Genomic DNA, 27,924 nt, shown 5'->3' with positions numbered 1-27,924 from the left:
ACGCACGCACACGCACGCACACACACACACACACACACACACACACTGGAAATTCCAAGCCAGTCTCTCACACAGACACACACACACACACACACACACACACACTGGTAGATGTTTTTACAGTAAAGGTCCAGAGACCCAGTACTGCCGCTTGCCCCGTTATTTTAACACCGCCAGAACACAACGCAGGATTACAAGCAGTAGACAGAATTATCGGGGTACAAAAGCTGGCTTGCTATTCTGAAACAGTGCGATTGTGCACAGCTGGGTCTCTTGAGTTGTCGCCTATTTGTTCACTGAACGTATGGATGAAGAGGTTGATAGCTGACGTTAGTTGTAGGAAGTAGTGTCCAATACAACGACACACTGTGATAATTATGCCAGAAAATGAGCTTCATATAATTGTAAGCAACGGATCATCGTGCATATTGCAGAGAGGAACAGCACGTTAAAGCAATGAAAAATGGCAAGCAAAAACACCAAAAGAATTGTGTAAGGCATTGTTTTATCCCTTCGAGAAGGGCTTTCCACAGCTTACGGCCATACCACCCTGAACACGAGCGATCTCGTCCGATCTCGGAAGCTAAGCAGGGTCGGGCCTTGTTAGTACTTGGATGGGAGACAGCCTGGGAATACCAGGTGCTGTAAGCTTTTCTTCCTAGCTGTGTTTCTTTTCAGGTTTTCCCCCTTTCACGTATTACGTAACTTCGTTCTTTATGTTTTATTTCATGCTTTCTTTCTTCATTTTATGTTTAGAACAGTAGCATTTTGGAATTTAGCAAGTGCGCCAGCTTCGCATAAACTTATGAATCTTTGTTTTATGCATTTCACCAAAACAATTCCATATTCATTTACTTTTACAACTCTTTCTCTTAACTCTATGTATTATGCGGTTTGTGTGTGCGAGCACTTTCGGACCAATTATGTAGGTGCGTTCGACCGCACGCGACTCAAAGCTTTTATTTACGGAAATGGAGGTAGGTTGCTTCGAGTTAAACTGCGTCCAGTAATTTTGGGATTAGAGCTTAGTTTTATTCTTGCATCCCATCCTACATTATATGTGCTATCTACATTTTAACGGGTTTTATTTTGGGAAGGGATAAATTAATTTTAGTTCCTGCGGCCGATGTTCCTGCGGCCAAGTCTCTCTCAAACCCCCCCCCCCCCCCCCACACACACACACACACTGGAAATACCATGTCAGTTTCTCACACACTCACACGCGCGCGCGCACACGCACGCACGCACACGCACGCACACACACACACACACACACACACACACTGGAAATTCCAAGCCAGTCTCTCACACAGACACACACACACACACACACACACACTGGTAGATGTTTTTACAGTAAAGGTCCAGAGACCCAGTACTGCCGCTTGCCCCGTTATTTTAACACCGCCAGAACACAACGCAGGATCACAAGCAGTAGACAGAATTATCGGGGTACAAAAGCTGGCTTGCTATTCTGAAACAGTGCGATTGTGCACAGCTGGGTCTCTTGAGTTGTCGCCTATTTGTTCACTGAACGTATGGATGAAGAGGTTGATAGCTGACGTTAGTTGTAGGAAGTAGTGTCCAATACAACGACACACTGTGATAATTATGCCAGAAAATGAGCTTCATATAATTGTAAGCAACGGATCATCGTGCATATTGCAGAGAGGAACAGCACGTTAAAGCAATGAAAAATGGCAAGCAAAAACACCAAAAGAATTGTGTAAGGCATTGTTTTATCCCTTCGAGAAGGGTTTTCCACAGCTTACGGCCATACCAACCTGAACACGTCCGATCTCAGAAACTAAGCAGGGTCGGGCCTGGTTAGTACTTGGATGGTAGACAGCCTGGGAATACCAGGTGCTGTAAGCTTTTCTTCTTAGCTGTGTTTCTTTTCAGGTTTTCCCCCTTTCACGTATTACGTAACTTCGTTCTTTATGTTTTATTTCATGCTTTCTTTCTTCATTTTATGTTTAGAACAGTAGCATTTTGGAATTTAGCAAGTGCGCCAGCTTCGCATAAACTTATGAATCTTTGTTTTATGCATTTCACCAAAACAATTCCATATTCATTTACTTTTACAACTCTTTCTCTTAACTCTATGTATTATGCGGTTTGTGTGTGCGAGCACTTTCGGACCAATTATGTAGGTGCGTTCGACCGCACGCGACTCAAAGCTTTTATTTACGGAAATGGAGGTAGGTTGCTTCGAGTTAAACTGCGTCCAGTAATTTTGGGATTAGAGCTTAGTTTTATTCTTGCATCCCATCCTACATTATATGTGCTATCTACATTTTAACGGGTTTTATTTTGGGAAGGGATAAACTAATTTTAGTTCCTGCGGCCGATGTTCCTGCGGCCAAGTCTCTCTCAAACACCCCCCCCCCCCACACACACACTGGAAATGCCATGTCAGTTTCTCACACACTCACACGCGCGCGCGCACACACACGCGCACACACACACACACACTGGAAATTCCAAGCCAGTCTCTCACACAGACACACACACACACTGGTAGACACACACACACACACACACACACACACACACACACACTGGTAGATGTTTTTACAGTAAAGGTCCAGAGACCCAGTACTGCCGCTTGCCTCGTTATTTTAACACCGCCAGAACACAACGCAGGATCACAAGCAGTAGACAGAATTGTCGGGGTACAAAAGCTGGCTTGCTATTCTGAAACAGTGCGATTGTGCACAGCTGGGTCTCTTGAGTTGTCGCCTATTTGTTCACTGAACGTATGGATGAAGAGGTTGATAGCTGACGTTAGTTGTAGGAAGTAGTGTCCAATACAACGACACACTGTGATAATTATGCCAGAAAATGAGCTTCATATAATTGTAAGCAACGGATCATCGTGCATATTGCAGAGAGGAACAGCACGTTAAAGCAATGAAAAATGGCAAGCAAAAACACCAAAAGAATTGTGTAAGGCATTGTTTTATCCCTTCGAGAAGGGTTTTCCACAGCTTACGGCCATACCAACCTGAACACGTCCGATCTCGGAAACTAAGCAGGGTCGGGCCTGGTTAGTACTTGGATGGTAGACAGCCTGGGAATACCAGGTGCTGTAAGCTTTTCTTCTTAGCTGTGTTTCTTTTCAGGTTTTCCCCCTTTCACGTATTACGTAACTTCGTTCTTTATGTTTTATTTCATGCTTTCTTTCTTCATTTTATGTTTAGAACAGTAGCATTTTGGAATTTAGCAAGTGCGCCAGCTTCGCATAAACTTATGAATCTTTGTTTTATGCATTTCACCAAAACAATTCCATATTCATTTACTTTTACAACTCTTTCTCTTAACTCTATGTATTATGCGGTTTGTGTGTGCGAGCACTTTCGGACCAATTATGTAGGTGCGTTCGACCGCACGCGACTCAAAGCTTTTATTTACGGAAATGGAGGTAGGTTGCTTCGAGTTAAACTGCGTCCAGTAATTTTGGGATTAGAGCTTAGTTTTATTCTTGCATCCCATCCTACATTATATGTGCTATCTACATTTTAACGGGTTTTATTTTGGGAAGGGATAAACTAATTTTAGTTCCTGCGGCCGATGTTCCTGCGGCCAAGTCTCTCTCAAACACCCCCCCCCCACACACACACTGGAAATGCCATGTCAGTTTCTCACACACTCACACGCGCGCGCGCACACACACGCGCACACACACACACACACTGGAAATTCCAAGCCAGTCTCTCACACAGACACACACACACACTGGTAGACACACACACACACACACACACACACACACACACACACACACACACACACTGGTAGATGTTTTTACAGTAAAGGTCCAGAGACCCAGTACTGCCGCTTGCCTCGTTATTTTAACACCGCCAGAACACAACGCAGGATCACAAGCAGTAGACAGAATTGTCGGGGTACAAAAGCTGGCTTGCTATTCTGAAACAGTGCGATTGTGCACAGCTGGGTCTCTTGAGTTGTCGCCTATTTGTTCACTGAACGTATGGATGAAGAGGTTGATAGCTGACGTTAGTTGTAGGAAGTAGTGTCCAATACAACGACACACTGTGATAATTATGCCAGAAAATGAGCTTCATATAATTGTAAGCAACGGATCATCGTGCATATTGCAGAGAGGAACAGCACGTTAAAGCAATGAAAAATGGCAAGCAAAAACACCAAAAGAATTGTGTAAGGCATTGTTTTATCCCTTCGAGAAGGGTTTTCCACAGCTTACGGCCATACTAACCTGAACACGTCCGATCTCGGAAACTAAGCAGGGTCGGGCCTGGTTAGTACTTGGATGGTAGACAGCCTGGGAATACCAGGTGCTGTAAGCTTTTCTTCTTAGCTGTGTTTCTTTTCAGGTTTTCCCCCTTTCACGTATTACGTAACTTCGTTCTTTATGTTTTATTTCATGCTTTCTTTCTTCATTTTATGTTTAGAACAGTAGCATTTTGGAATTTAGCAAGTGCGCCAGCTTCGCATAAACTTATGAATCTTTGTTTTATGCATTTCACCAAAACAATTCCATATTCATTTACTTTTACAACTCTTTCTCTTAACTCTATGTATTATGCGGTTTGTGTGTGCGAGCACTTTCGGACCAATTATGTAGGTGCGTTCGACCGCACGCGACTCAAAGCTTTTATTTACGGAAATGGAGGTAGGTTGCTTCGAGTTAAACTGCGTCCAGTAATTTTGGGATTAGAGCTTAGTTTTATTCTTGCATCCCATCCTACATTATATGTGCTATCTACATTTTAACGGGTTTTATTTTGGGAAGGGATAAATTAATTTTAGTTCCTGCGGCCGATGTTCCTGCGGCCAAGTCTCTCTCAACCCCCCCCACACACACACACTGGAAATACCATGTCAGTTTCTCACACACTCACACGCGCGCGCGCACACGCACGCACGCACACGCACGCACACACACACACACACACACACACACACTGGAAATTCCAAGCCAGTCTCTCACACAGACACACACACACACACACACACACACACTGGTAGATGTTTTTATAGTAAAGGTCCAGAGACCCAGTACTGCCGCTTGCCCCGTTATTTTAACACCGCCAGAACACAACGCAGGATTACAAGCAGTAGACAGAATTATCGGGGTACAAAAGCTGGCTTGCTATTCTGAAACAGTGCGATTGTGCACAGCTGGGTCTCTTGAGTTGTCGCCTATTTGTTCACTGAACGTATGGATGAAGAGGTTGATAGCTGACGTTAGTTGTAGGAAGTAGTGTCCAATACAACGACACACTGTGATAATTATGCCAGAAAATGAGCTTCATATAATTGTAAGCAACGGATCATCGTGCATATTGCAGAGAGGAACAGCACGTTAAAGCAATCAAAAATGGCAAGCAAAAACACCAAAAGAATTGTGTAAGGCATTGTTTTATCCCTTCGAGAAGGGCTTTCCACAGCTTACGGCCATACCACCCTGAACACGCGCGATCTCGTCCGATCTCGGAAGCTAAGCAGGGTCGGGCCTTGTTAGTACTTGGATGGGAGACCGCCTGGGAATACCAGGTGCTGTAAGCTTTTCTTCTTAGCTGTGTTTCTTTTCAGGTTTTCCCCCTTTCACGTATTACGTAACTTCGTTCTTTATGTTTTATTTCATGCTTTCTTTCTTCATTTTATGTTTAGAACAGTAGCATTTTGGAATTTAGCAAGTGCGCCAGCTTCGCATAAACTTATGAATCTTTGTTTTATGCATTTCACCAAAACAATTCCATATTCATTTACTTTTACAACTCTTTCTCTTAACTCTATGTATTATGCGGTTTGTGTGTGCGAGCACTTTCGGACCAATTATGTAGGTGCGTTCGACCGCACGCGACTCAAAGCTTTTATTTACGGAAATGGAGGTAGGTTGCTTCGAGTTAAACTGCGTCCAGTAATTTTGGGATTAGAGCTTAGTTTTATTCTTGCATCCCATCCTACATTATATGTGCTATCTACATTTTAACGGGTTTTATTTTGGGAAGGGATAAATTAATTTTAGTTCCTGCGGCCGATGTTCCTGCGGCCAAGTCTCTCTCAAACCCCCCCCCCCCCCCCCCCCACACACACACACACACTGGAAATACCATGTCAGTTTCTCACACACTCACACGCGCGCGCGCACACGCACGCACGCACACGCACGCACACACACACACACACACACACACACACACTGGAAATTCCAAGCCAGTCTCTCACACAGACACACACACACACACACACACACACTGGTAGATGTTTTTACAGTAAAGGTCCAGAGACCCAGTACTGCCGCTTGCCCCGTTATTTTAACACCGCCAGAACACAACGCAGGATCACAAGCAGTAGACAGAATTATCGGGGTACAAAAGCTGGCTTGCTATTCTGAAACAGTGCGATTGTGCACAGCTGGGTCTCTTGAGTTGTCGCCTATTTGTTCACTGAACGTATGGATGAAGAGGTTGATAGCTGACGTTAGTTGTAGGAAGTAGTGTCCAATACAACGACACACTGTGATAATTATGCCAGAAAATGAGCTTCATATAATTGTAAGCAACGGATCATCGTGCATATTGCAGAGAGGAACAGCACGTTAAAGCAATGAAAAATGGCAAGCAAAAACACCAAAAGAATTGTGTAAGGCATTGTTTTATCCCTTCGAGAAGGGCTCTCCATCGCTTACGGCCATACCACCCTGAACACGCCCGATCTCGTCCGATCTCGGAAGCTAAGCAGGGTCGGGCCTGGTTAGTACTTGGATGGGAGACCGCCTGGGAATACCAGGTGCTGTAAGCTTTTCTTCTTAGCTGTGTTTCTTTTCAGGTTTTCCCCCTTTCACGTATTACGTAACTTCGTTCTTTATGTTTTATTTCATGCTTTCTTTCTTCATTTTATGTTTAGAACAGTAGCATTTTGGAATTTAGCAAGTGCGCCAGCTTCGCATAAACTTATGAATCTTTGTTTTATGCATTTCACCAAAACAATTCCATATTCATTTACTTTTACAACTCTTTCTCTTAACTCTATGTATTATGCGGTTTGTGTGTGCGAGCACTTTCGGACCAATTATGTAGGTGCGTTCGACCGCACGCGACTCAAAGCTTTTATTTACGGAAATGGAGGTAGGTTGCTTCGAGTTAAACTGCGTCCAGTAATTTTGGGATTAGAGCTTAGTTTTATTCTTGCATCCCATCCTACATTATATGTGCTATCTACATTTTAACGGGTTTTATTTTGGGAAGGGATAAACTAATTTTAGTTCCTGCGGCCGATGTTCCTGCGGCCAAGTCTCTCTCAAACACCCCCCCCCCCCCCCCCCCCACACACACACACTGGTAGATGTTTTTACAGTAAAGGTCCAGAGACCCAGTACTGCCGCTTGTCTCGTTATTTTAACACCGCCAGAACACAACGCAGGATCACAAGCAGTAGACAGAATTGTCGGGGTACAAAAGCTGGCTTGCTATTCTGAAACAGTGCGATTGTGCACAGCTGGGTCTCTTGAGTTGTCGCCTATTTGTTCACTGAACGTATGGATGAAGAGGTTGATAGCTGACGTTAGTTGTAGGAAGTAGTGTCCAATACAACGACACACTGTGATAATTATGCCAGAAAATGAGCTTCATATAATTGTAAGCAACGGATCATCGTGCATATTGCAGAGAGGAACAGCACGTTAAAGCAATGAAAAATGGCAAGCAAAAACACCAAAAGAATTGTGTAAGGCATTGTTTTATCCCTTCGAGAAGGGTTTTCCACAGCTTACGGCCATACCAACCTGAACACGTCCGATCTCGGAAACTAAGCAGGGTCGGGCCTGGTTAGTACTTGGATGGTAGACAGCCTGGGAATACCAGGTGCTGTAAGCTTTTCTTCTTAGCTGTGTTTCTTTTCAGGTTTTCCCCCTTTCACGTATTACGTAACTTCGTTCTTTATGTTTTATTTCATGCTTTCTTTCTTCATTTTATGTTTAGAACAGTAGCATTTTGGAATTTAGCAAGTGCGCCAGCTTCGCATAAACTTATGAATCTTTGTTTTATGCATTTCACCAAAACAATTCCATATTCATTTACTTTTACAACTCTTTCTCTTAACTCTATGTATTATGCGGTTTGTGTGTGCGAGCACTTTCGGACCAATTATGTAGGTGCGTTCGACCGCACGCGACTCAAAGCTTTTATTTACGGAAATGGAGGTAGGTTGCTTCGAGTTAAACTGCGTCCAGTAATTTTGGGATTAGAGCTTAGTTTTATTCTTGCATCCCATCCTACATTATATGTGCTATCTACATTTTAACGGGTTTTATTTTGGGAAGGGATAAATTAATTTTAGTTCCTGCGGCCGATGTTCCTGCGGCCAAGTCTCTCTCAAACCCCCCCCACACACACACTGGAAATACCATGTCAGTTTCTCACACACTCACACGCGCGCGCGCACACGCACGCACGCACACACACACACACACACACACACACACTGGAAATTCCAAGCCAGTCTCTCACACAGACACACACACACACACACACACACTGGTAGATGTTTTTACAGTAAAGGTCCAGAGACCCAGTACTGCCGCTTGCCCCGTTATTTTAACACCGCCAGAACACAACGCAGGATCACAAGCAGTAGACAGAATTATCGGGGTACAAAAGCTGGCTTGCTATTCTGAAACAGTGCGATTGTGCACAGCTGGGTCTCTTGAGTTGTCGCCTATTTGTTCACTGAACGTATGGATGAAGAGGTTGATAGCTGACGTTAGTTGTAGGAAGTAGTGTCCAATACAACGACACACTGTGATAATTATGCCAGAAAATGAGCTTCATATAATTGTAAGCAACGGATCATCGTGCATATTGCAGAGAGGAACAGCACGTTAAAGCAATGAAAAATGGCAAGCAAAAACACCAAAAGAATTGTGTAAGGCATTGTTTTATCCCTTCGAGAAGGGCTCTCCATCGCTTACGGCCATACCACCCTGAACACGCCCGATCTCGGAAGCTAAGCAGGGTCGGGCCTGGTTAGTACTTGGATGGGAGACCGCCTGGGAATACCAGGTGCTGTAAGCTTTTCTTCTTAGCTGTGTTTCTTTTCAGGTTTTCCCCCTTTCACGTATTACGTAACTTCGTTCTTTATGTTTTATTTCATGCTTTCTTTCTTCATTTTATGTTTAGAACAGTAGCATTTTGGAATTTAGCAAGTGCGCCAGCTTCGCATAAACTTATGAATCTTTGTTTTATGCATTTCACCAAAACAATTCCATATTCATTTACTTTTACAACTCTTTCTCTTAACTCTATGTATTATGCGGTTTGTGTGTGCGAGCACTTTCGGACCAATTATGTAGGTGCGTTCGACCGCACGCGACTCAAAGCTTTTATTTACGGAAATGGAGGTAGGTTGCTTCGAGTTAAACTGCGTCCAGTAATTTTGGGATTAGAGCTTAGTTTTATTCTTGCATCCCATCCTACATTATATGTGCTATCTACATTTTAACGGGTTTTATTTTGGGAAGGGATAAACTAATTTTAGTTCCTGCGGCCGATGTTCCTGCGGCCAAGTCTCTCTCAAACACCCCCCCCCCCCCCCCACACACACACACACACTGGTAGATGTTTTTACAGTAAAGGTCCAGAGACCCAGTACTGCCGCTTGTCTCGTTATTTTAACACCGCCAGAACACAACGCAGGATCACAAGCAGTAGACAGAATTGTCGGGGTACAAAAGCTGGCTTGCTATTCTGAAACAGTGCGATTGTGCACAGCTGGGTCTCTTGAGTTGTCGCCTATTTGTTCACTGAACGTATGGATGAAGAGGTTGATAGCTGACGTTAGTTGTAGGAAGTAGTGTCCAATACAACGACACACTGTGATAATTATGCCAGAAAATGAGCTTCATATAATTGTAAGCAACGGATCATCGTGCATATTGCAGAGAGGAACAGCACGTTAAAGCAATGAAAAATGGCAAGCAAAAACACCAAAAGAATTGTGTAAGGCATTGTTTTATCCCTTCGAGAAGGGTTTTCCACAGCTTACGGCCATACCAACCTGAACACGTCCGATCTCGGAAACTAAGCAGGGTCGGGCCTGGTTAGTACTTGGATGGTAGACAGCCTGGGAATACCAGGTGCTGTAAGCTTTTCTTCTTAGCTGTGTTTCTTTTCAGGTTTTCCCCCTTTCACGTATTACGTAACTTCGTTCTTTATGTTTTATTTCATGCTTTCTTTCTTCATTTTATGTTTAGAACAGTAGCATTTTGGAATTTAGCAAGTGCGCCAGCTTCGCATAAACTTATGAATCTTTGTTTTATGCATTTCACCAAAACAATTCCATATTCATTTACTTTTACAACTCTTTCTCTTAACTCTATGTATTATGCGGTTTGTGTGTGCGAGCACTTTCGGACCAATTATGTAGGTGCGTTCGACCGCACGCGACTCAAAGCTTTTATTTACGGAAATGGAGGTAGGTTGCTTCGAGTTAAACTGCGTCCAGTAATTTTGGGATTAGAGCTTAGTTTTATTCTTGCATCCCATCCTACATTATATGTGCTATCTACATTTTAACGGGTTTTATTTTGGGAAGGGATAAATTAATTTTAGTTCCTGCGGCCGATGTTCCTGCGGCCAAGTCTCTCTCAAACCCCCCCCACACACACACTGGAAATACCATGTCAGTTTCTCACACACTCACACGCGCGCGCGCACACGCACGCACGCACACACACACACACACACACACACACACACTGGAAATTCCAAGCCAGTCTCTCACACAGACACACACACACACACACACACACTGGTAGATGTTTTTACAGTAAAGGTCCAGAGACCCAGTACTGCCGCTTGCCCCGTTATTTTAACACCGCCAGAACACAACGCAGGATCACAAGCAGTAGACAGAATTATCGGGGTACAAAAGCTGGCTTGCTATTCTGAAACAGTGCGATTGTGCACAGCTGGGTCTCTTGAGTTGTCGCCTATTTGTTCACTGAACGTATGGATGAAGAGGTTGATAGCTGACGTTAGTTGTAGGAAGTAGTGTCCAATACAACGACACACTGTGATAATTATGCCAGAAAATGAGCTTCATATAATTGTAAGCAACGGATCATCGTGCATATTGCAGAGAGGAACAGCACGTTAAAGCAATGAAAAATGGCAAGCAAAAACACCAAAAGAATTGTGTAAGGCATTGTTTTATCCCTTCGAGAAGGGCTCTCCATCGCTTACGGCCATACCACCCTGAACACGCCCGATCTCGGAAGCTAAGCAGGGTCGGGCCTGGTTAGTACTTGGATGGGAGACCGCCTGGGAATACCAGGTGCTGTAAGCTTTTCTTCTTAGCTGTGTTTCTTTTCAGGTTTTCCCCCTTTCACGTATTACGTAACTTCGTTCTTTATGTTTTATTTCATGCTTTCTTTCTTCATTTTATGTTTAGAACAGTAGCATTTTGGAATTTAGCAAGTGCGCCAGCTTCGCATAAACTTATGAATCTTTGTTTTATGCATTTCACCAAAACAATTCCATATTCATTTACTTTTACAACTCTTTCTCTTAACTCTATGTATTATGCGGTTTGTGTGTGCGAGCACTTTCGGACCAATTATGTAGGTGCGTTCGACCGCACGCGACTCAAAGCTTTTATTTACGGAAATGGAGGTAGGTTGCTTCGAGTTAAACTGCGTCCAGTAATTTTGGGATTAGAGCTTAGTTTTATTCTTGCATCCCATCCTACATTATATGTGCTATCTACATTTTAACGGGTTTTATTTTGGGAAGGGATAAACTAATTTTAGTTCCTGCGGCCGATGTTCCTGCGGCCAAGTCTCTCTCAAACACCCCCCCCCCCCCCCACACACACACACACACACTGGTAGATGTTTTTACAGTAAAGGTCCAGAGACCCAGTACTGCCGCTTGTCTCGTTATTTTAACACCGCCAGAACACAACGCAGGATCACAAGCAGTAGACAGAATTGTCGGGGTACAAAAGCTGGCTTGCTATTCTGAAACAGTGCGATTGTGCACAGCTGGGTCTCTTGAGTTGTCGCCTATTTGTTCACTGAACGTATGGATGAAGAGGTTGATAGCTGACGTTAGTTGTAGGAAGTAGTGTCCAATACAACGACACACTGTGATAATTATGCCAGAAAATGAGCTTCATATAATTGTAAGCAACGGATCATCGTGCATATTGCAGAGAGGAACAGCACGTTAAAGCAATGAAAAATGGCAAGCAAAAACACCAAAAGAATTGTGTAAGGCATTGTTTTATCCCTTCGAGAAGGGTTTTCCACAGCTTACGGCCATACCAACCTGAACACGTCCGATCTCGGAAACTAAGCAGGGTCGGGCCTGGTTAGTACTTGGATGGTAGACAGCCTGGGAATACCAGGTGCTGTAAGCTTTTCTTCTTAGCTGTGTTTCTTTTCAGGTTTTCCCCCTTTCACGTATTACGTAACTTCGTTCTTTATGTTTTATTTCATGCTTTCTTTCTTCATTTTATGTTTAGAACAGTAGCATTTTGGAATTTAGCAAGTGCGCCAGCTTCGCATAAACTTATGAATCTTTGTTTTATGCATTTCACCAAAACAATTCCATATTCATTTACTTTTACAACTCTTTCTCTTAACTCTATGTATTATGCGGTTTGTGTGTGCGAGCACTTTCGGACCAATTATGTAGGTGCGTTCGACCGCACGCGACTCAAAGCTTTTATTTACGGAAATGGAGGTAGGTTGCTTCGAGTTAAACTGCGTCCAGTAATTTTGGGATTAGAGCTTAGTTTTATTCTTGCATCCCATCCTACATTATATGTGCTATCTACATTTTAACGGGTTTTATTTTGGGAAGGGATAAATTAATTTTAGTTCCTGCGGCCGATGTTCCTGCGGCCAAGTCTCTCTCAAACCCCCCCCCCACACACACACACACACACACACTGGAAATACCATGTCAGTTTCTCACACACTCACACGCGCGCGCGCACACGCACGCACGCACACACACACACACACACACACTGGAAATTCCAAGCCAGTCTCTCACACAGACACACACACACACACACACACACACACTGGTAGATGTTTTTACAGTAAAGGTCCAGAGACCCAGTACTGCCGCTTGCCCCGTTATTTTAACACCGCCAGAACACAACGCAGGATCACAAGCAGTAGACAGAATTATCGGGGTACAAAAGCTGGCTTGCTATTCTGAAACAGTGCGATTGTGCACAGCTGGGTCTCTTGAGTTGTCGCCTATTTGTTCACTGAACGTATGGATGAAGAGGTTGATAGCTGACGTTAGTTGTAGGAAGTAGTGTCCAATACAACGACACACTGTGATAATTATGCCAGAAAATGAGCTTCATATAATTGTAAGCAACGGATCATCGTGCATATTGCAGAGAGGAACAGCACGTTAAAGCAATGAAAAATGGCAAGCAAAAACACCAAAAGAATTGTGTAAGGCATTGTTTTATCCCTTCGAGAAGGGCTTAATCAGGCACGTTGTCTCTGTAGCCACGCTGTCGATGTAATCCATAAAGGGCGCGTTTGTGACGCTTTCCACCGCTTTCGGCCATACCACCCTGAAGAAAAAAATCAATGTTGTAATCAATATAAGTTTGTTTGTTCATTTATTTGTGAGCTCAGTCTTACTCTCCTGCGCATTCGCTGTCTCACCATTTCTCTACATCAACAATCTGTTTATGCATGCAGAAATACGGCAAAAAAAATAATGCCATTCCAAAAACTAGCTGGCTACATTCTTTGAAGGAGCAGTTTGAGTCTATTTTATCCCTTCACAACCCAAGAAGAGAGCACTTTTGCTCTCCAGCCCTGACATCTGCCGGTGATTATTTTCTATGATCTACTGAGATTTTCACGGTACAGGGTTATAGTTTCTTTTGTTCCTTAGAAGCTCTAAGAAGCTCTAAGAAGACCCCAGCAACCAATCTTGTTTACATACACTCTCTTGCACTCAACATAATTTGCCTCTATACCCTACTTGCACGTTGCTCTCCAGCTCGAAGTACTGGAACTCAAAGTAACTGGTGACACCCTGTACGCATCCTAACAGAAATATACATCTAATCAATATACTGACATCAGAGATACTCTACAAAACTGAAATAATTCGATGGCGAGAGGCTCCTGTAGGTTGAGACAATTCTAGAATCATGTCCCTGTTTCCTCTAAATAACTCATTTCTGTGGGTAATCAAACCCTCTCTGGTTTAACTATGAAAAGCTTCATTTTACCCGACGTCACTCTCATGTCAAGGCACCTACTGAATACGCATGCGCGTGGTCCATAGGAAGTAAATAGCGAGCTAACATGTTTACGACGTGGAAGTCTTTGTAAACACTTCGATACAAAACTAAACGTAATAGACCGACAAAGCGAGATTACTTCAAAATAGTGCATGCTTTAGATATAGGTATGCTTTCATATACATGTAGTAAATACATAACTGCTTTCCAAATGGACTACATAGCTAGATAGCTAGCGTTAGATAACTTAACGCTAGTTACACAAAGCTGAAGCAAACTCTCAACATTGTAGCTAGCAAAGCGGCACACAACTGGTTGTCGTTAGCCGATCCAAGCAGTAAGGCGGAGATTCTTTACACTGTAGCTAAATAAGATGACATATCTTAGTGCTAGATTAAATTAATTAGTGAATTACCGTAGTTGCTTGCCAGGTAAGTCATATATTAGCATTTAGCTGCTAGCGTTCTGATGTGACGGCCTCAGGATGTCATACTTCTGGACAGAGTTTAAAATAGACACCCACACTGTCCCCACCAACACAAAATCCATCGGAACAGACCTCTCCATGATGGATATTGGATGTTTAGAGGATCTTCAAAAAGAAATTACTGAACTGAGAAAGGAGGTAGCATCACTGGAGGCTAAGTTAAGAGGAGAAGGAAAAGGAGAGTTTGAGGTAGGATACATTCCTCTGACTTGGCTGTTTTGTTAGCTATAGCTAGCTGTAAAATATTTCTGAAACACCTTTAGGACGTGCCATTTAGTATTTAAAATCCGTACAGCAAAATGGTTTAGTCATAGGGGTTGTCAGATAACTATTATTTAATTAATCTTTTTTTGAAATGTAGCTATATATCCTAATGTATACATTACCGTTAGTTCACAGCGTGATCCTGTTATCTGTTGTTTGCTTGTCCTTAATCCTTAATATCTTGTTTTGTTTTAGTAATGCAAATATTTTCTTCTCTTTAAAACTAAGACAAACCTTGTTAAGAAACAGCATCAAAAAAACAGAAATGAGAATGAAGTACAGGAGTCAGAAGATGTTCCCAGTCTGTCAACCGTTTGTAAGAAGGAACCATCTCTCATTGCTTCACAGTACCACAGCTGCCAGGTTGTGGACAAGCACGGGGTACGGCTGTGGCGAACCTGTCCTCCTTGTGTCTTTAAACAGGAACCGATGGAAATATGTGATTCTGTGTCTGGTAGTGGAGACAAGCAGACAGCGCAGATGCTTGAGGTACCTGCACTCTTCCTACCATGTTACAGTGATCCCAGTTCCACAGAAGCACAGGGCCGTCAGTGTGGAAGTGAAGACGAAGGGAAAGACCTGAATATGCTGCCACTCTCTCTGCACTGCTATAGTGATCCAAATCCTGCAGAAACACTGAATGCCGATCACAGTGGAGACCCGAACACACCGCAGGAACTGAAGGATGTACCCAATCTGCCTCCAGTGTTTAAAACTGAACCAAACCCCACAGAGACACTGAAACCCGACTGTAGCACTGGGGACCAGCACACACTGCAGGACGATGTACCCTCTCTTTCTTTGTACTGCTATACAGACATACATCAAGAACATGCACAAGACTCTGATTACAATGGTGAAGAGGAGTTGGAGGAGAGTGTACCAACCCTCTCTCACTGTTATAGTGACACAAACCCCACAGAGTCCCTGGGCTCTGACTGTGATGGTAGAGACCAGCACACACTGCAGACTCCATTAAAGATGTGTTCAGTGAGACTCGTGGACTGCAGGACTGTGGTGAAGCTTAATAGAAACATAACACCACAGGAAGAACAGAATGATTATTTTCAGAAGAATTTTAAATCTTCAAGTAAGTATTGTATGTCTTATATCTTCCAACACATTTTACATAAGATCTAGATTTTGGAAATGATTGATCCATGAAATTTTTGTACATTTTTATAAATGTCATTTTAGATTTTCACATTTGTACATTTGTTTAAACTGGCACATACCATGTTGAAAGAGCCTCATTGTTTTAAATTCTTTGTTAGATGTGCATATGCAGTCATTCTCATATGAAAGCCCTTCTGCATCTGAACATAACATCCAAAAAGGAGGGGTGTGTAGAAGTACATCCTTAGATTCATGCCACATTACAGACAGTCATCTCAATGGGGACACTGGTGGAGAGTCGCATTCTTGTGTTTGGCGTAGAGAGGAATTCTTCACACAATTGGTTCCCAGCATGCACCTTAGTGAACACAATGGAAATGACCTGCGCCATAGTTCCTTCGCTGAGAAGTATTTTTCAACATCTGCACAGCTTGCATCCCACTGTGGGTTGCATGCTGCCAATGACAAGCTTTACCCATGCAACCTTTGTGGGAAGAGTTTCACTGATTTATCTCATCGCAAAAGCCATGAGCGGATGCACTCAGGAGAGGGTCCATACCAGTGTGCTCAGTGCGGGGAATCCTTTAGCTTCTTTTACAGATTTCAGAATCACCAGAAAGCACATGCTGAAGGCTCTGATGCAATGATAAAGCCCTACCAGTGCTCCCACTGCAAAAAACAGTTTGCAACAAAAGGAAGCCTTGTTGTCCACTCCCGTGTTCATACAGGTGAGAGGCCATACCCCTGTTCTTTCTGCGACCAAACATTCACTCGCTCAGATAGGCTAAAGGATCATGAGAGAGTTCACACCGGCGAAAAGCCATACCAGTGCTCCTCCTGCGGGAAGCAGTTCACCCAGGCAGCATCCCTCAGAACACACCGGAGAATACACACCGGCGAGAAGCCCTACTGTTGTTCCACCTGTGACAGACGGTTCTCGGACTTGACGGGCCTACGAACCCATGAGAGGCGCCACACAGGAGAAAGACCTTATCGCTGCTCTCAGTGTGGGAGGAGTTTTGCTCAAGCATCCAACCTTGTCACTCACTTCAGAAGACACAGGGCAGAAAACACCACGTGAGTGTACAGAGTGAAACCCACCAGAGAATACATTATTAATGCAAACACTCTCTGAATGGTCTGTAATTCAATTCATGTGACATTGATAAACACATAAAACCTGTTGGACCTGAACTGAATGGATTCCATCATGGCTGTGATTTGGACGAATGTTGGTACAGCATTGATCTTTGACTGAACTGAGTATTAAAGGAGCACTAAGTCATTTTACCACCAAAAAGAAGCAAACAATATTTGAGCAATATTAAAATAATAATTAAGTGATTATTATTTTTATATTTTCACTTTAAAGTGCAGTTTACATGAGACAATCTAATTGCTTTGTGGTCCTCACATGAGTCAGTTTATGCAGGAAGCCCACATGGAGGCAGCCATGTTTTAAAATATATTTAATACTGAATATCTGAAACATCCATGCCACTAGGTATCAGTGTAATGACTATTTCATAACTTGAGAATAACTGCAAAAATGACTTTTTGCTAAACAGTGACCTTCCTACATTTCCTACATTTTTTTTCTACTATCATTGTAAAGTGACTTATAATATTATATAATATAAATTTAACTTATTATTATGTAGGAAATGGCAGTGCATTTAATTTTAGGTCTTAAGTCAGATTTTACTATAATCTTCTATCTGATGGTGTTTTTCTGTTTTTACTTATATCAGCAGTGCATTTGCAGTGCTGTTCATTTGTTTCTCTTCCAAACAGTTCTAATTCATCCAACAATGAATTGGCAGATGTGCTGTAACTGACAGGTCCACCTCTGTCCTGATGCCAGCCGCAGGTCCATAGCAACACAGCACTCCCCGCTGCTACTGATTCACACTCATTTTGTTTATCTTGTGGTCAAGTTAAGTTCTGGTGACCGGTATCTCCACTGCCCTGCTGGGTGAGGTATCATTACTGCGTAAGTGAGTGCACCCCTGCTGGGTGAGGTATCTTCATCATACCAGTGAGTGCACCCCTGCTGGGTTAGTGCATATTTTTAACCCTGTAATTTTCTCAGGAATAAATAACTTTTGAGCATACTGGTTCTGTATGCAAAAAAAAATAATCCACTTGGTAGATAATTTCCAGGGAGTCTTACCTTAACATAATCTGGTAAGTCTTTGGTATATGGACTTGATCAGGATTTCTATCTGGTAACCTTACCTGACATGCTGAGTAAATCACTAAAGAAACACCATGTGGAGACTCCAATGATTGACAGTGAACTGTGATTGTATACATGTGTCTTAAGCATTTTAAAGATGCTGCTTGGTTACTTAACTAACTTACTCTTTTGGCAGTCACTGTAGCTTTTTCAAATGCAGACACATTATGTTCTAACTGTGGTTACTTTAAGTGTTGTATTTTATAACACTGGTTTAGTCAGGTTTTTTGTGTTTCTGTTTGTTGTATTTTTACAATGTTATAATGTATGTTTCTAATTTAGTTTCTACTTTATAATATAAAGAGATAAAAGATTACAAATGTGCGTTTAGTTCATCATGTATGTAAAATGAGAATAAATTTAAAAGATTAAATCAAAATATTGGTCAGCATTGGTGATCCAAAATCCATGTCAAAGGAAATTTAATGTACCCAGGCTCACCAAAAGCAATAAGTAATCAATGCAAATAATTATGCATAGTTATATCTTTATTTCAAGTAGATTGGAATCTTATGTAGATTTACATAACCATGCTTAGTTACTATCATTTTGGCAGTACATAACTGGGTAAAAGAGAAGGTGAAATGTATCCATTTAAAATTTTCAATACGGTGAGCAGTTTAAAAGTAAATCTTAACCAAGAATGTCTGGTTTGTTGATCATTGTGATTGTTATTGTCGCCATTGTAGCTATCAATTGTGTTGGTATCGGTGCTGTTGTTGTTATCGTCTTGTTTTGCTTTGTGTCCTAATGTAGATATTAAGGGTCCATTCTAACATAACAAGTTCAAAGAGGTTTTATTGTCATTTCCGCTATATACAAGTACACAACAAAAATGAGACAATGTTCCTCCAGGACCATGGTGCAACACAAAACAACAGTGCAACAGACAACATGCTACACAAGTGCAAACAGTCCAATATAGTGAAAAAATGTCATTAAATAAACAATAATAAATACAGGACAGGACAAATACAAAATGAGTAGACAGTGCAATTATTTAGTCCAGTACACAGTACTGGGCATATGTAAAGCGAGTTGTGCATAGGAATCAGTGACATGCTACCCTGAACATAGCATTCACCAGTAGCAGCCAGAATAGTTAAAGAGTACAGTGCTGGTTTAGTACAGTACTCTCGCAGCAAGTAGGATAATGTGCAAGACTGCAACAGGAGTGCATAGTTTATTTGTGTGAGGTTTGACTTCAGCACTAGTCCAATGCAAAACAATGTGTTTGTGTGTGTGTGTGTGTGTGTGTGTGTGTGTGTATGACTGTGTAAAAGCATTTATAAAAGTACCCATTTTGGAATCTGAATTGGAGTTAGCCAGAGTTCAGAAGTCTAATGGCTTCTGGGAAGAAGCTGTTGCACAGTCTGGAGGTGTGGGTCTGGATGTTGCGGTACCTTCTTCCAGATGGCAAAAGGGTGAACAGTTCATGTGAGCAGTGTGTGGGGTCTTTCACAATGTTGGTGGCTTTCCAGATGCAGCGTGTTATGTAGATGTTCGTGATGGAGGGAAGAGAGACCCCAATGATCTTCTCAGCTGTTCTCACTATTCTCTGGAGGGTCTTGCGGTCAAAGGCGGTGCAGTTCCCAAATCAGGTAATGAGGCAGCTGCTCAGGATGCTCTCTACAGTACCTCTGTAGAAGATAGTGAGGATGGGAGATGGGCTTCCCTCAGCTTGCGAAGGAAGTAAAGACATTGCTGGGCTCTCTTGGTGATGGAACTGATGTTCAGGGTCCAGGTGAGGTTCTCCGCTATGTGAACACCAAGGAACTTGATGTTCTTGATGATCTCCACTGAGGAGCCATTTATGGCAAGCGGGGAGTGATCTTGCCTTGCTCTCCTGAAGTCAACAACCATTTCTTTTGTCTTGTCAACATTCAGATACAGGTTGTTGACCTTACACCAGCTTACCAGTTCTCGCACCTCCTCTCTGTATGCTGACTCATTGTCTTTGTTGATGAGGCCCACCACGATCGTGTCATCAGCGAACTTGATGATGTGATTCGAACTGTGCATTGTTGCACAGTCATGAGTCAGCAGTGTGAACAGCAGAGGGCTGAGTACGCTGCCCTAAGGAGCACCAGTACTCAGTGTGGTGGTGTTGGAAGTGCTGCTCCCAATCTGGACTGACTGAGGTCTACCAGTCAAGAAATCCAGGATCCAGTTGCAGAGGGAGGTGTTCAAGCCTAGTAAGCTCAACTTTCCAATCAGATGCTGAGGAACAATAGTGTTGAACACTGAACTGAAGTCTATGAACAGCATTCTTACATAGGTGCCCTTTTTATCCAGATGTGTGAGTACCAGATGAAGTGTGGTAGAGATGGCATCATCTGTAGAGCGGTTGAAGCGGTACGCGAACTGCAGGGGGTCCAGTGAAGAGGGAAGCTGGGTCTTGGTGTGTCTCATGACGAGTCTCTTGAAGCACTTCATGATGATGGATGTGAGTGCGATGGGACGGTAGTCGTTGAGACACGACACCGTGGGCTTCTTAGGTACGGGGACGATGGTGGTGGTCTTGAAGCATGTTGGAACCATGGCGCAGCTCAGAGAGATATTGAAGATGTCTGTCAGGACATCTGCAAGCTGGTCAGCACATTCTCTGAGCACACGGCCCAGGATGTTGTCTGGTCCAGCAGCTTTCCATGGGTTAACTCCACGCAGAGTATGCCTCACATCAGCTGCCGTCAGGCACAGCACCTGGTCATTTTGCGGAGGGATGGACTTTTCTGCTGCAACATTGTTCTGCGCTTCAAACCGTGCATAGAAGTCATTCAGTGCATCTGGGAGGATGGCATCACTGTCACAGGAAGGTGATGTTTTCCTGTAGTTAGTAATGGCCTGAATGCCCTCCCACATGCGCCGTGTGTCACCAGTGTCTTTGAAGTGTCCATGGATCCTCTGTGCATGTGCACACTTTGCTTCCCTGATCGCACGTGACAGTTTGGCTCTTGTTTTCCTTGTTCACCTGTTCTGAAGGCTGAGTCATGGGTCCTCAGTAGCATGCGCACCTCAGGAGTCATCCATGGCTTCTGGTTGGGGCGTGTGGTGATGGTCTTGGAGACATCATCAATGCACTTGCAGATGTAGCCAGTCACTGATGCTGTATACTCTTCCAGGTTAACAGTGCCACCGTCAGTAGCAGCCTCCTTGAACGTGATCCAAGTCGTCTGCTCAAAACAGTCCTAAAGAGCAGAGATGACTCCTGCTGGCCAGGTTCTCACCTGCTTCAGAAGCGGTTTCGAGCGTCTGCCGATCAGTCTATATGCAGGAATCAACATTATAGACATGTGATCAGAGTATACGAGGTGGGGGCGGGGCTCCGCCCGGCACGCACTGGAAATGTTTGTGTAAACAAGATCCAGCGCGTTCGCTCCTCTCGTTGCAAAGTTCGCGTGTTGATGGAATTTAGGCAGTACTGACGAGATTTGCGTGGTTGAAGTCTCCGGCGACAATAAACTATTTGTAATACCAGGTAATAATACATTAATGAAAACATCATTTTGTCGTATTCCATTTCTAATAACAGACGCTTTCGATCTTACACACTGCAACTTTAAGTAGCCTTCGTTCTTACCGAAGAGCCTTTGACATGAACTGGATGCTTCGCGAACTAAAACATCAGTACTGCATTAGCTAGAATCTCCGCTCACAAACGGTTCCCACAAACTTGCAGTTAATAGAACACGCATGCTATTCAAATATTTATTGTGTGTGGTTATGTTGTTCACATGCGAAGTTTAATTTTACAGTCTTTATAAAAAATTTTATGAATCCAGTGAGAGCTGGCGGCTCACTTGTTGGGCGACAGGTAGAACTGTCCGGCTTGCCGGCTCTCTTCTACGTTCCACCCGTGACTGCAGCAGACTACTCTCGGTGACCACCAAACCGGGGCGCAGCTTATCTCGAACAGGCCTATTCTTTTTTCTTACTTGTTAATCAAGTCAAGGGATGTAGCCAAATGTTCCATTTTCACTTTGAATAAATATATATTTGGGATGGAATTTGAAAAAAAAATGTTTTGTGGATAAATATTCTACAAATAAACTTTAAAGAATGTACAGATTCAATAGCATTGTTAGATTTTTTTTGTATTAAGAGAATATATATTTCATAGTGAACGACTGACATTTTTGACGTAGTGCTAAAAATTGGCAGCGCATGCGCAGTTAAAGTAGGGCCGCTTCGAAGATATATGCAGCCACGCTTTCGAAAACGAAATGTGCCGTTCACGGTTAACGTTGTTTAAAGGGGCGAATAGTAAAATTACAAAACTCAGAATGTAGAGTGTACAATATGGGTTGGCAACTCTTGAATTAATGGCAGAGGTGTATAACATAGCTGGCGCAGCTAGCTACAAACTTTGAAGTTTATCTAACGCTAGCTAGCTAACTAACTAGCTATCCTGGAACATACAGGCTTGGTTATTCCTGATATTGTGTACTTCGTTGCTCTGTGATTGTCATGTGAGTCGTTGCCTTTCCTGTGCTTTAGTGAGATTCGGTACAACGTTTAAAGCGTTCACTTAATGAATAATTTAACAAAGATTATAGATAAGGTTAATACATTAGGAATTAACAAACGTTACTAGCTAGCAACGTTACGTTAGACCTTTGGCGTAGAATTCTACAGTAACAGGTTTTCAGACGTTTTCTGAAGCATAGTAGCTAGCTAGCTTTAAAGTTCTCTGTACAAAAACTTTTGTCCTTCGCTCCACACGATTCTTCTGGTCTATTATTAATGGTTTAGGGCGATTGTTCTGCGCTGCTATTTTTCGAAAGTAGATTTCCTCTACTTTTTGTGCTTTTTGCAAATATTTGAGTGACGTTTTTCTACCTACAGTGTAAGTTCTTCAGACGTATGGTAACTGCAGTGAACAAATCGTGTGTAGATCTGCTGTTTAAATAATAGTAATATTAACAACCATAATCTTCACTACCATTGGAGATGTCTGAGCATTGCAGCATGGAGGGCTGCATTGAGCAGGGAGGAGAAGCTCTACTAGAGTTACACCTGTTATGTGACACTGAAACATCCTGCACAAAGTCAGTAGGGACGGACCTCTCCATGGAAGATATTGGAAACCTACAAACAGAAGTCTGTGAACTGAGAAAAGTGATCGCTTTGTTGGAGGAGAAAATAAGGAAACAGGGAAACAAGCTTTCTAAAGAGGTTTGTGGTTCCTTTGTTGAAGATGAAGGAAAATATCCGACTTGTATACTCTGTGCTTAAGGTCTTAGTGTTGATTCTTTATCTTATGTCTGAGGTGTGTGTTTGGTTGTAGTTGAGGAAATATTCACATTGTTGAACTACAGCACTGATGCACCTTTTAGATATTTTGCTCTTTTATAAAATGACATTTCATGCTTGTTGACTGATTTTATTTAATATGTTGTGGATATATGACTCAAAAGTTTTGTATATTTTCTTTGATATTGCTATCAGGAGATGGATGTTCCCACTTCAGTTTGTAAAGCTGAACTATATCAATCGGAGCCACAGGACTCTGATCACAGTGGTGGAGGCCAGCATACATTGCTGGAGAATGAACCCAATCTGTCTCCAATGTGTAAAACTCAACTAAACCCCACAGAGACACTGGAACTCGACTGTAGCACTGAGGACCAGCACATACTGCAGGACATGGAAGATGAACCCAGTCTGTGTCTTGTTTGTGCGCCTGAACAGACTTCTGTAGCCACAATGGATTCTGTATGTGGCTGTGAGAATCAGTCCAAACTGCAGGAGTTGGAGGATGTTGTACCCAGTCTCTCTCTACACTGTTATAGTGACCCAAACCCCACAGAGGCCCTGAGCTCTGACTATGATGGAGGAAACCAGCACACACTGCAGACTCCATTAAAGACATGTTCAGTTAGACTGGTGGACTGCAGGAAAATGCTGGAGCTGAATGAAAACATCACAGCACAGGGAAAATTGGATAATGTGAGTGATTATGAAGAACACAATAGTAGTGATGCTGATTTTTTACCTTCAGGTAAGTAGATCTTTTACATTAATATTATAAAGAAAATGTATAGAACTGTTTTGGGGGGAAAAAGCTGCAGTTGACACTTCAGTGTGAATTGTTTTTTTTGTTTTTTTTACTCTATTACTTATTTCATGTTTGAAACTAAGGTGGAACCAAATGCCTAATTTTCAAGACTGTAATTGCTAATGTTGTTGTTTTTTTTTCGTTTTAAAATTATTTTTAAACATTACTATTTCAAGCCACTGTTTGCAATAGACACTTGCGCTCCTTCAAAAGTGTTAACAGTACCATCCATAATCTTTAGATGGCAGCATTGAGTCTTCTGATGGAGAAAACCAATGCTCTGGAGAAAAAAAGAAGAAAAATGAGCAGAAATCATCTTACGTTCCCTGTAGTGTCTGTGGGAAGAAGCTCAGCTCATTGAGGTCTTTGAAAAGACATATGAAAAGCCACAGTGGAGAAGTGCCTCTCAGACCCCACACTTGTTCCATGTGTGCAAAGACTTTCACCAAACCTTCTATTCTCAAGGTGCACATGGTGACTCACAGTGGTGAGAAGCCGTTCAGCTGCGGTGTATGCGGCAACCGCTTCACCACCAAGGGGAACCTGAAGTACCATGAGAGGACCCACACAGGGGCCTGGCGCTACCAGTGCTCCTTCTGCGACAAGCGTTTTGACCACAGGTCACACCTCCAGAAGCACGAGCGTGTGCACACCAGAGAGAGGCCGTACCCGTGCTCGGTGTGTGACAGGGCCTTTGCCACCACGCAGGCTCTGAAAACTCACCTGAAGATTCACACGGGGGAAAAGCCTTACCACTGTTCCTACTGCGACATGGCCTTCAGTCAGACGGGTCACCTGAATCGTCACAAGCGCCTGCACACTGGTGAGAAGCCCTATCTGTGTGACCATTGTGGTAAAAGTTTTGCAGATCCCAAGCACTTCTACACCCACAGGACCACACACAAGGGGGAGAGCCGTGAGAGGCCACACCAGTGCTCCTTCTGCGGGAAAGGTTTCTTCCACCGCATTAACCTGAAGCAGCATGAGCGGATTCACACCAAGGAGAGACCCTACAGGTGCCTTCACTGTGACAAGTCCTTCGCCCGGCCTGACATCTTGAAGACCCACCTGCGGGTGCACACGGGCGAGAGGCCTTATCATTGCTCCATCTGCGGGCAGAGCTTTGTTTACTTGGGGAGCTTCCGCACACACCAAAAGAGTCATGCCAGTGAGGAGGTGAAGCAGAACTCATAGCAGGAACAGAAAGCTTGGTTTCAACCTGGCTTTTTTATATCAGCCCAAGCATTATGGACTCCCCCTCAGTCAAGAATGGGCAAGAATATATGTGGACCTCAACCTGTTGTTGTTTAAATGTAGATAAGCAGTTAAGGGAACAAAAGACTTTTTCCTGGGTACAAATATCTCTCCTTCTCTAGGGAGGAACAATATTAACTTTAGTTTACAGTTAAAGGGGGGGGGGGGGGGGGGGGTGTTAAATAGACTGGACCCACTGATTTATTTTTATTTTTTCCCTATCTTCTTCTTCCTCCTCCTCCCCCCAGATTTTGAGGACCACAGGGATTGGCCAATCAGGTTTAAGAATAAATAAATTTTTAAACAGTGTCAGTGTAGAGGTCTAGTTCTTCTCTTGGTCACAAAATCCTCACCCCCAGTTTGCCAGAAGAATGTGGGCATGTTTACATTTAACCATTAAAGGCCAGTCACTCAGCGATTACTATGAACAGTCATTCTTGACATTGAGTGAATATGTTCCTTAAAAACAGACTGCTTCAAAGAGTTAAAAATAAATGTCATTAAAGGCAGTAATATTGAAAAACAAAAATGTATTTGTATACATTTCCTTTCTCAGACATAGTCCAGTGAATGGCCAAACTTCCTCAAGCTCAGAAGGGTCTTCTCTCTCCCACTGTCTGGTCATGAGGTTGGGCTAAACACAGCCCTCCTCTTTTCAGGTAGCAGTCAAAAAGAATTGTTCAAAAAGGGTTTCCGGGGTGATCTCTGATGCACTTAAAATTTTGCGAAGAAACATAGGAAAGGAAGAACTAAATATTTGTCCATCTCTACCATTCATAACCACCTCACACTCTTTTATATACGGTCATAAGCTTGTTAAATGATCAAAAGACACCAGTCCTCTCTGTATTCCCATGCCTTCAAATGCTTCAAACAGCAGCAGCAAGGTTTCTTTGCTAGTGCAATATTTGCATTGGTCTAGGCCTTATTTTAGGAGTTGGACTCATTCCACCTCTGGTTCTGTTGTACCACTGAATTATGAATCAATTTCATACACACTGGCAGTGCAAATAGACAATTAAACAGCTTTCATAATACACCTAATTTAATGCCTAAAAAGCAGTTTTCACAACACACCTAATTAACACCCAGACAGCTCTGTTTTCACAGCTGTGTCTGCCGAGTCAAGGTCGCCCCTGCACAGAGGAGGCTGAGGGCTTTGATTTCACCTGATTAATCAATTTTCAGTAAAAACTGATCAATTGTTTCAGGTGACCATTGGCAGGGTTGGAATAAAAACATGCAGATCGGCTTTTTTGCAGAGAAGGCTGAACAACAGAGAAGTGTAATTATATTGGTGCCTGTGTCACGATGAAACATGGAATACATAAATAATGGGTTATTTTGTCCTTGAGGTTTTGGTGTTTAACTTCTTCACAGAAATATATCATCTTGTTAAAACATCTGCTCAGGGCCCATTTTTTCAAAATCATTGTAGAGTTAAGATCATCTTAGATGTGTGAGAGAGAGTGTTCAGTGTCGTACTTGCTCAACCATTTATAGATTATCTTTGCTTAGCGTTGCTTTTGGTGGAGCCCAGCCGAGGCTACATGTTACCACATGGTTCTGTAAAATCTGTCCTACATTCTGGGTTGTCCCCATGGTCCTGATGAATCTTAGCATAGCCAGGCCTCCATCTTGGACTGTGTTCAGGGCAGGGGGTGTGCTGTCACAGAATGGAGCAAAATAAGTGGGAACAGTGAAGACCAGCCAAGGGAAACGAATCCCACATGGATGTCAATAACCAATGTTAATTCTGACTTCTTTCTTGAGAAGCCTAAAAGAGAAATTAATAAGAGCAATTTCTTTTATTTGCTGCTCTGATTGTGATTTCTGAAAAGTTATCCTTACACTATAACAATGTAAGTCATTCTGTTTTTTTTATGATATAATAAGGAATGTTACAAATGTTAATGTTAAGATTTTGTGGGTATAGCTCATTGCTGTTTAATTTTAACTGCTTTTTATTTTTTGGTTTATTTTGGGTATGTATGCAGGGCTACTAGAGATTAGTTGTGCTGAGCATAAAATAGCTCTGTCACTATCTGTTGAGACATACTATGATATCTCCACATTATCTTTGAGAACACTGTGCATTTCTCCTTTTTCATGTGGCATGTGTGTAAAAGATTAAAATTCAGCTGTTTCAGACTCAAGTCTGCAGAGAGAAACACCCTGTAGTTACAGTTGGGTTAATTCCAATGTCTGTTCAGGAGCAGTCTGGAGTCT

General features: G+C 42.7%; 1 protein-coding gene, 3 non-coding genes and 8 pseudogenes across 4 annotated transcripts; all 12 read left to right on the top strand.

Moving 5' to 3' along the window:
* Nucleotides 1–532: 532 nt before the first annotated feature.
* On the top strand, nucleotides 533–651 carry LOC145652356 (5S ribosomal RNA). Its single transcript, XR_014118538.1, has one exon. It is a non-coding gene; the product is annotated as a 5S ribosomal RNA (ribosomal RNA).
* A 1,115-nt stretch (nucleotides 652–1,766) lies between these two features.
* Nucleotides 1,767–1,875, top strand: LOC145652159 (5S ribosomal RNA; annotated as a pseudogene).
* A 1,114-nt stretch (nucleotides 1,876–2,989) lies between these two features.
* On the top strand, nucleotides 2,990–3,098 carry LOC118242775 (5S ribosomal RNA; annotated as a pseudogene).
* Nucleotides 3,099–4,222: 1,124 nt separating this feature from the next.
* LOC145652153 (5S ribosomal RNA) lies at nucleotides 4,223–4,331 on the top strand (annotated as a pseudogene).
* A 1,103-nt stretch (nucleotides 4,332–5,434) lies between these two features.
* On the top strand, nucleotides 5,435–5,553 carry LOC118242778 (5S ribosomal RNA). The gene has a single exon (XR_014118439.1). It is a non-coding gene; the product is annotated as a 5S ribosomal RNA (ribosomal RNA).
* A 1,120-nt stretch (nucleotides 5,554–6,673) lies between these two features.
* LOC145652141 (5S ribosomal RNA) lies at nucleotides 6,674–6,792 on the top strand. The gene has a single exon (XR_014118357.1). It is a non-coding gene; the product is annotated as a 5S ribosomal RNA (ribosomal RNA).
* Nucleotides 6,793–7,756: 964 nt separating this feature from the next.
* On the top strand, nucleotides 7,757–7,865 carry LOC145652142 (5S ribosomal RNA; annotated as a pseudogene).
* Nucleotides 7,866–8,953: 1,088 nt separating this feature from the next.
* Nucleotides 8,954–9,062, top strand: LOC145652350 (5S ribosomal RNA; annotated as a pseudogene).
* Nucleotides 9,063–10,026: 964 nt separating this feature from the next.
* On the top strand, nucleotides 10,027–10,135 carry LOC118242773 (5S ribosomal RNA; annotated as a pseudogene).
* Nucleotides 10,136–11,225: 1,090 nt separating this feature from the next.
* LOC113569199 (5S ribosomal RNA) lies at nucleotides 11,226–11,334 on the top strand (annotated as a pseudogene).
* Nucleotides 11,335–12,299: 965 nt separating this feature from the next.
* Nucleotides 12,300–12,408, top strand: LOC118242774 (5S ribosomal RNA; annotated as a pseudogene).
* Nucleotides 12,409–14,328: 1,920 nt separating this feature from the next.
* Nucleotides 14,329–27,841, top strand: LOC113591572 (uncharacterized). The gene is made up of 6 exons (XM_081701563.1): nucleotides 14,329–14,953; nucleotides 15,257–16,118; nucleotides 16,303–17,221; nucleotides 23,321–23,558; nucleotides 23,832–24,384; nucleotides 24,683–27,841. Exons 1-6 carry the CDS (start codon nucleotides 14,762–14,764, stop codon nucleotides 25,633–25,635), a joined length of 3,717 nt encoding a protein of 1,238 aa, XP_081557689.1. The 5' UTR covers nucleotides 14,329–14,761; the 3' UTR covers nucleotides 25,636–27,841.
* Nucleotides 27,842–27,924: the final 83 nt, after the last annotated feature.

The sequence above is a fragment of the Electrophorus electricus genome, chromosome 18 (genome assembly GCF_041902795.1).
Source record: "Electrophorus electricus isolate QZ-2024a chromosome 18, ASM4190279v1, whole genome shotgun sequence".
Lineage (NCBI taxonomy): Eukaryota > Metazoa > Chordata > Actinopteri > Gymnotiformes > Gymnotidae > Electrophorus > Electrophorus electricus.
This window is presented reverse-complemented; position numbering and strand designations above follow the sequence as displayed.

Excerpts from the sequence above, each read along its gene's own strand:
- LOC113591572 (XM_081701563.1), top strand. The coding sequence starts at position 14,762 with ATGTCATACTTCTGGACAGAGTTTAAAATAGACACCCACACTGTCCCC. Across the intron at positions 14,954-15,256 it reads AAGGAAAAGGAGAGTTTGAG|ACAAACCTTGTTAAGAAACA; the intron begins GTAGGATACATT and ends TTTAAAACTAAG. Across the intron at positions 24,385-24,682 it reads TGCTGATTTTTTACCTTCAG|ATGGCAGCATTGAGTCTTCT; the intron begins GTAAGTAGATCT and ends CATAATCTTTAG.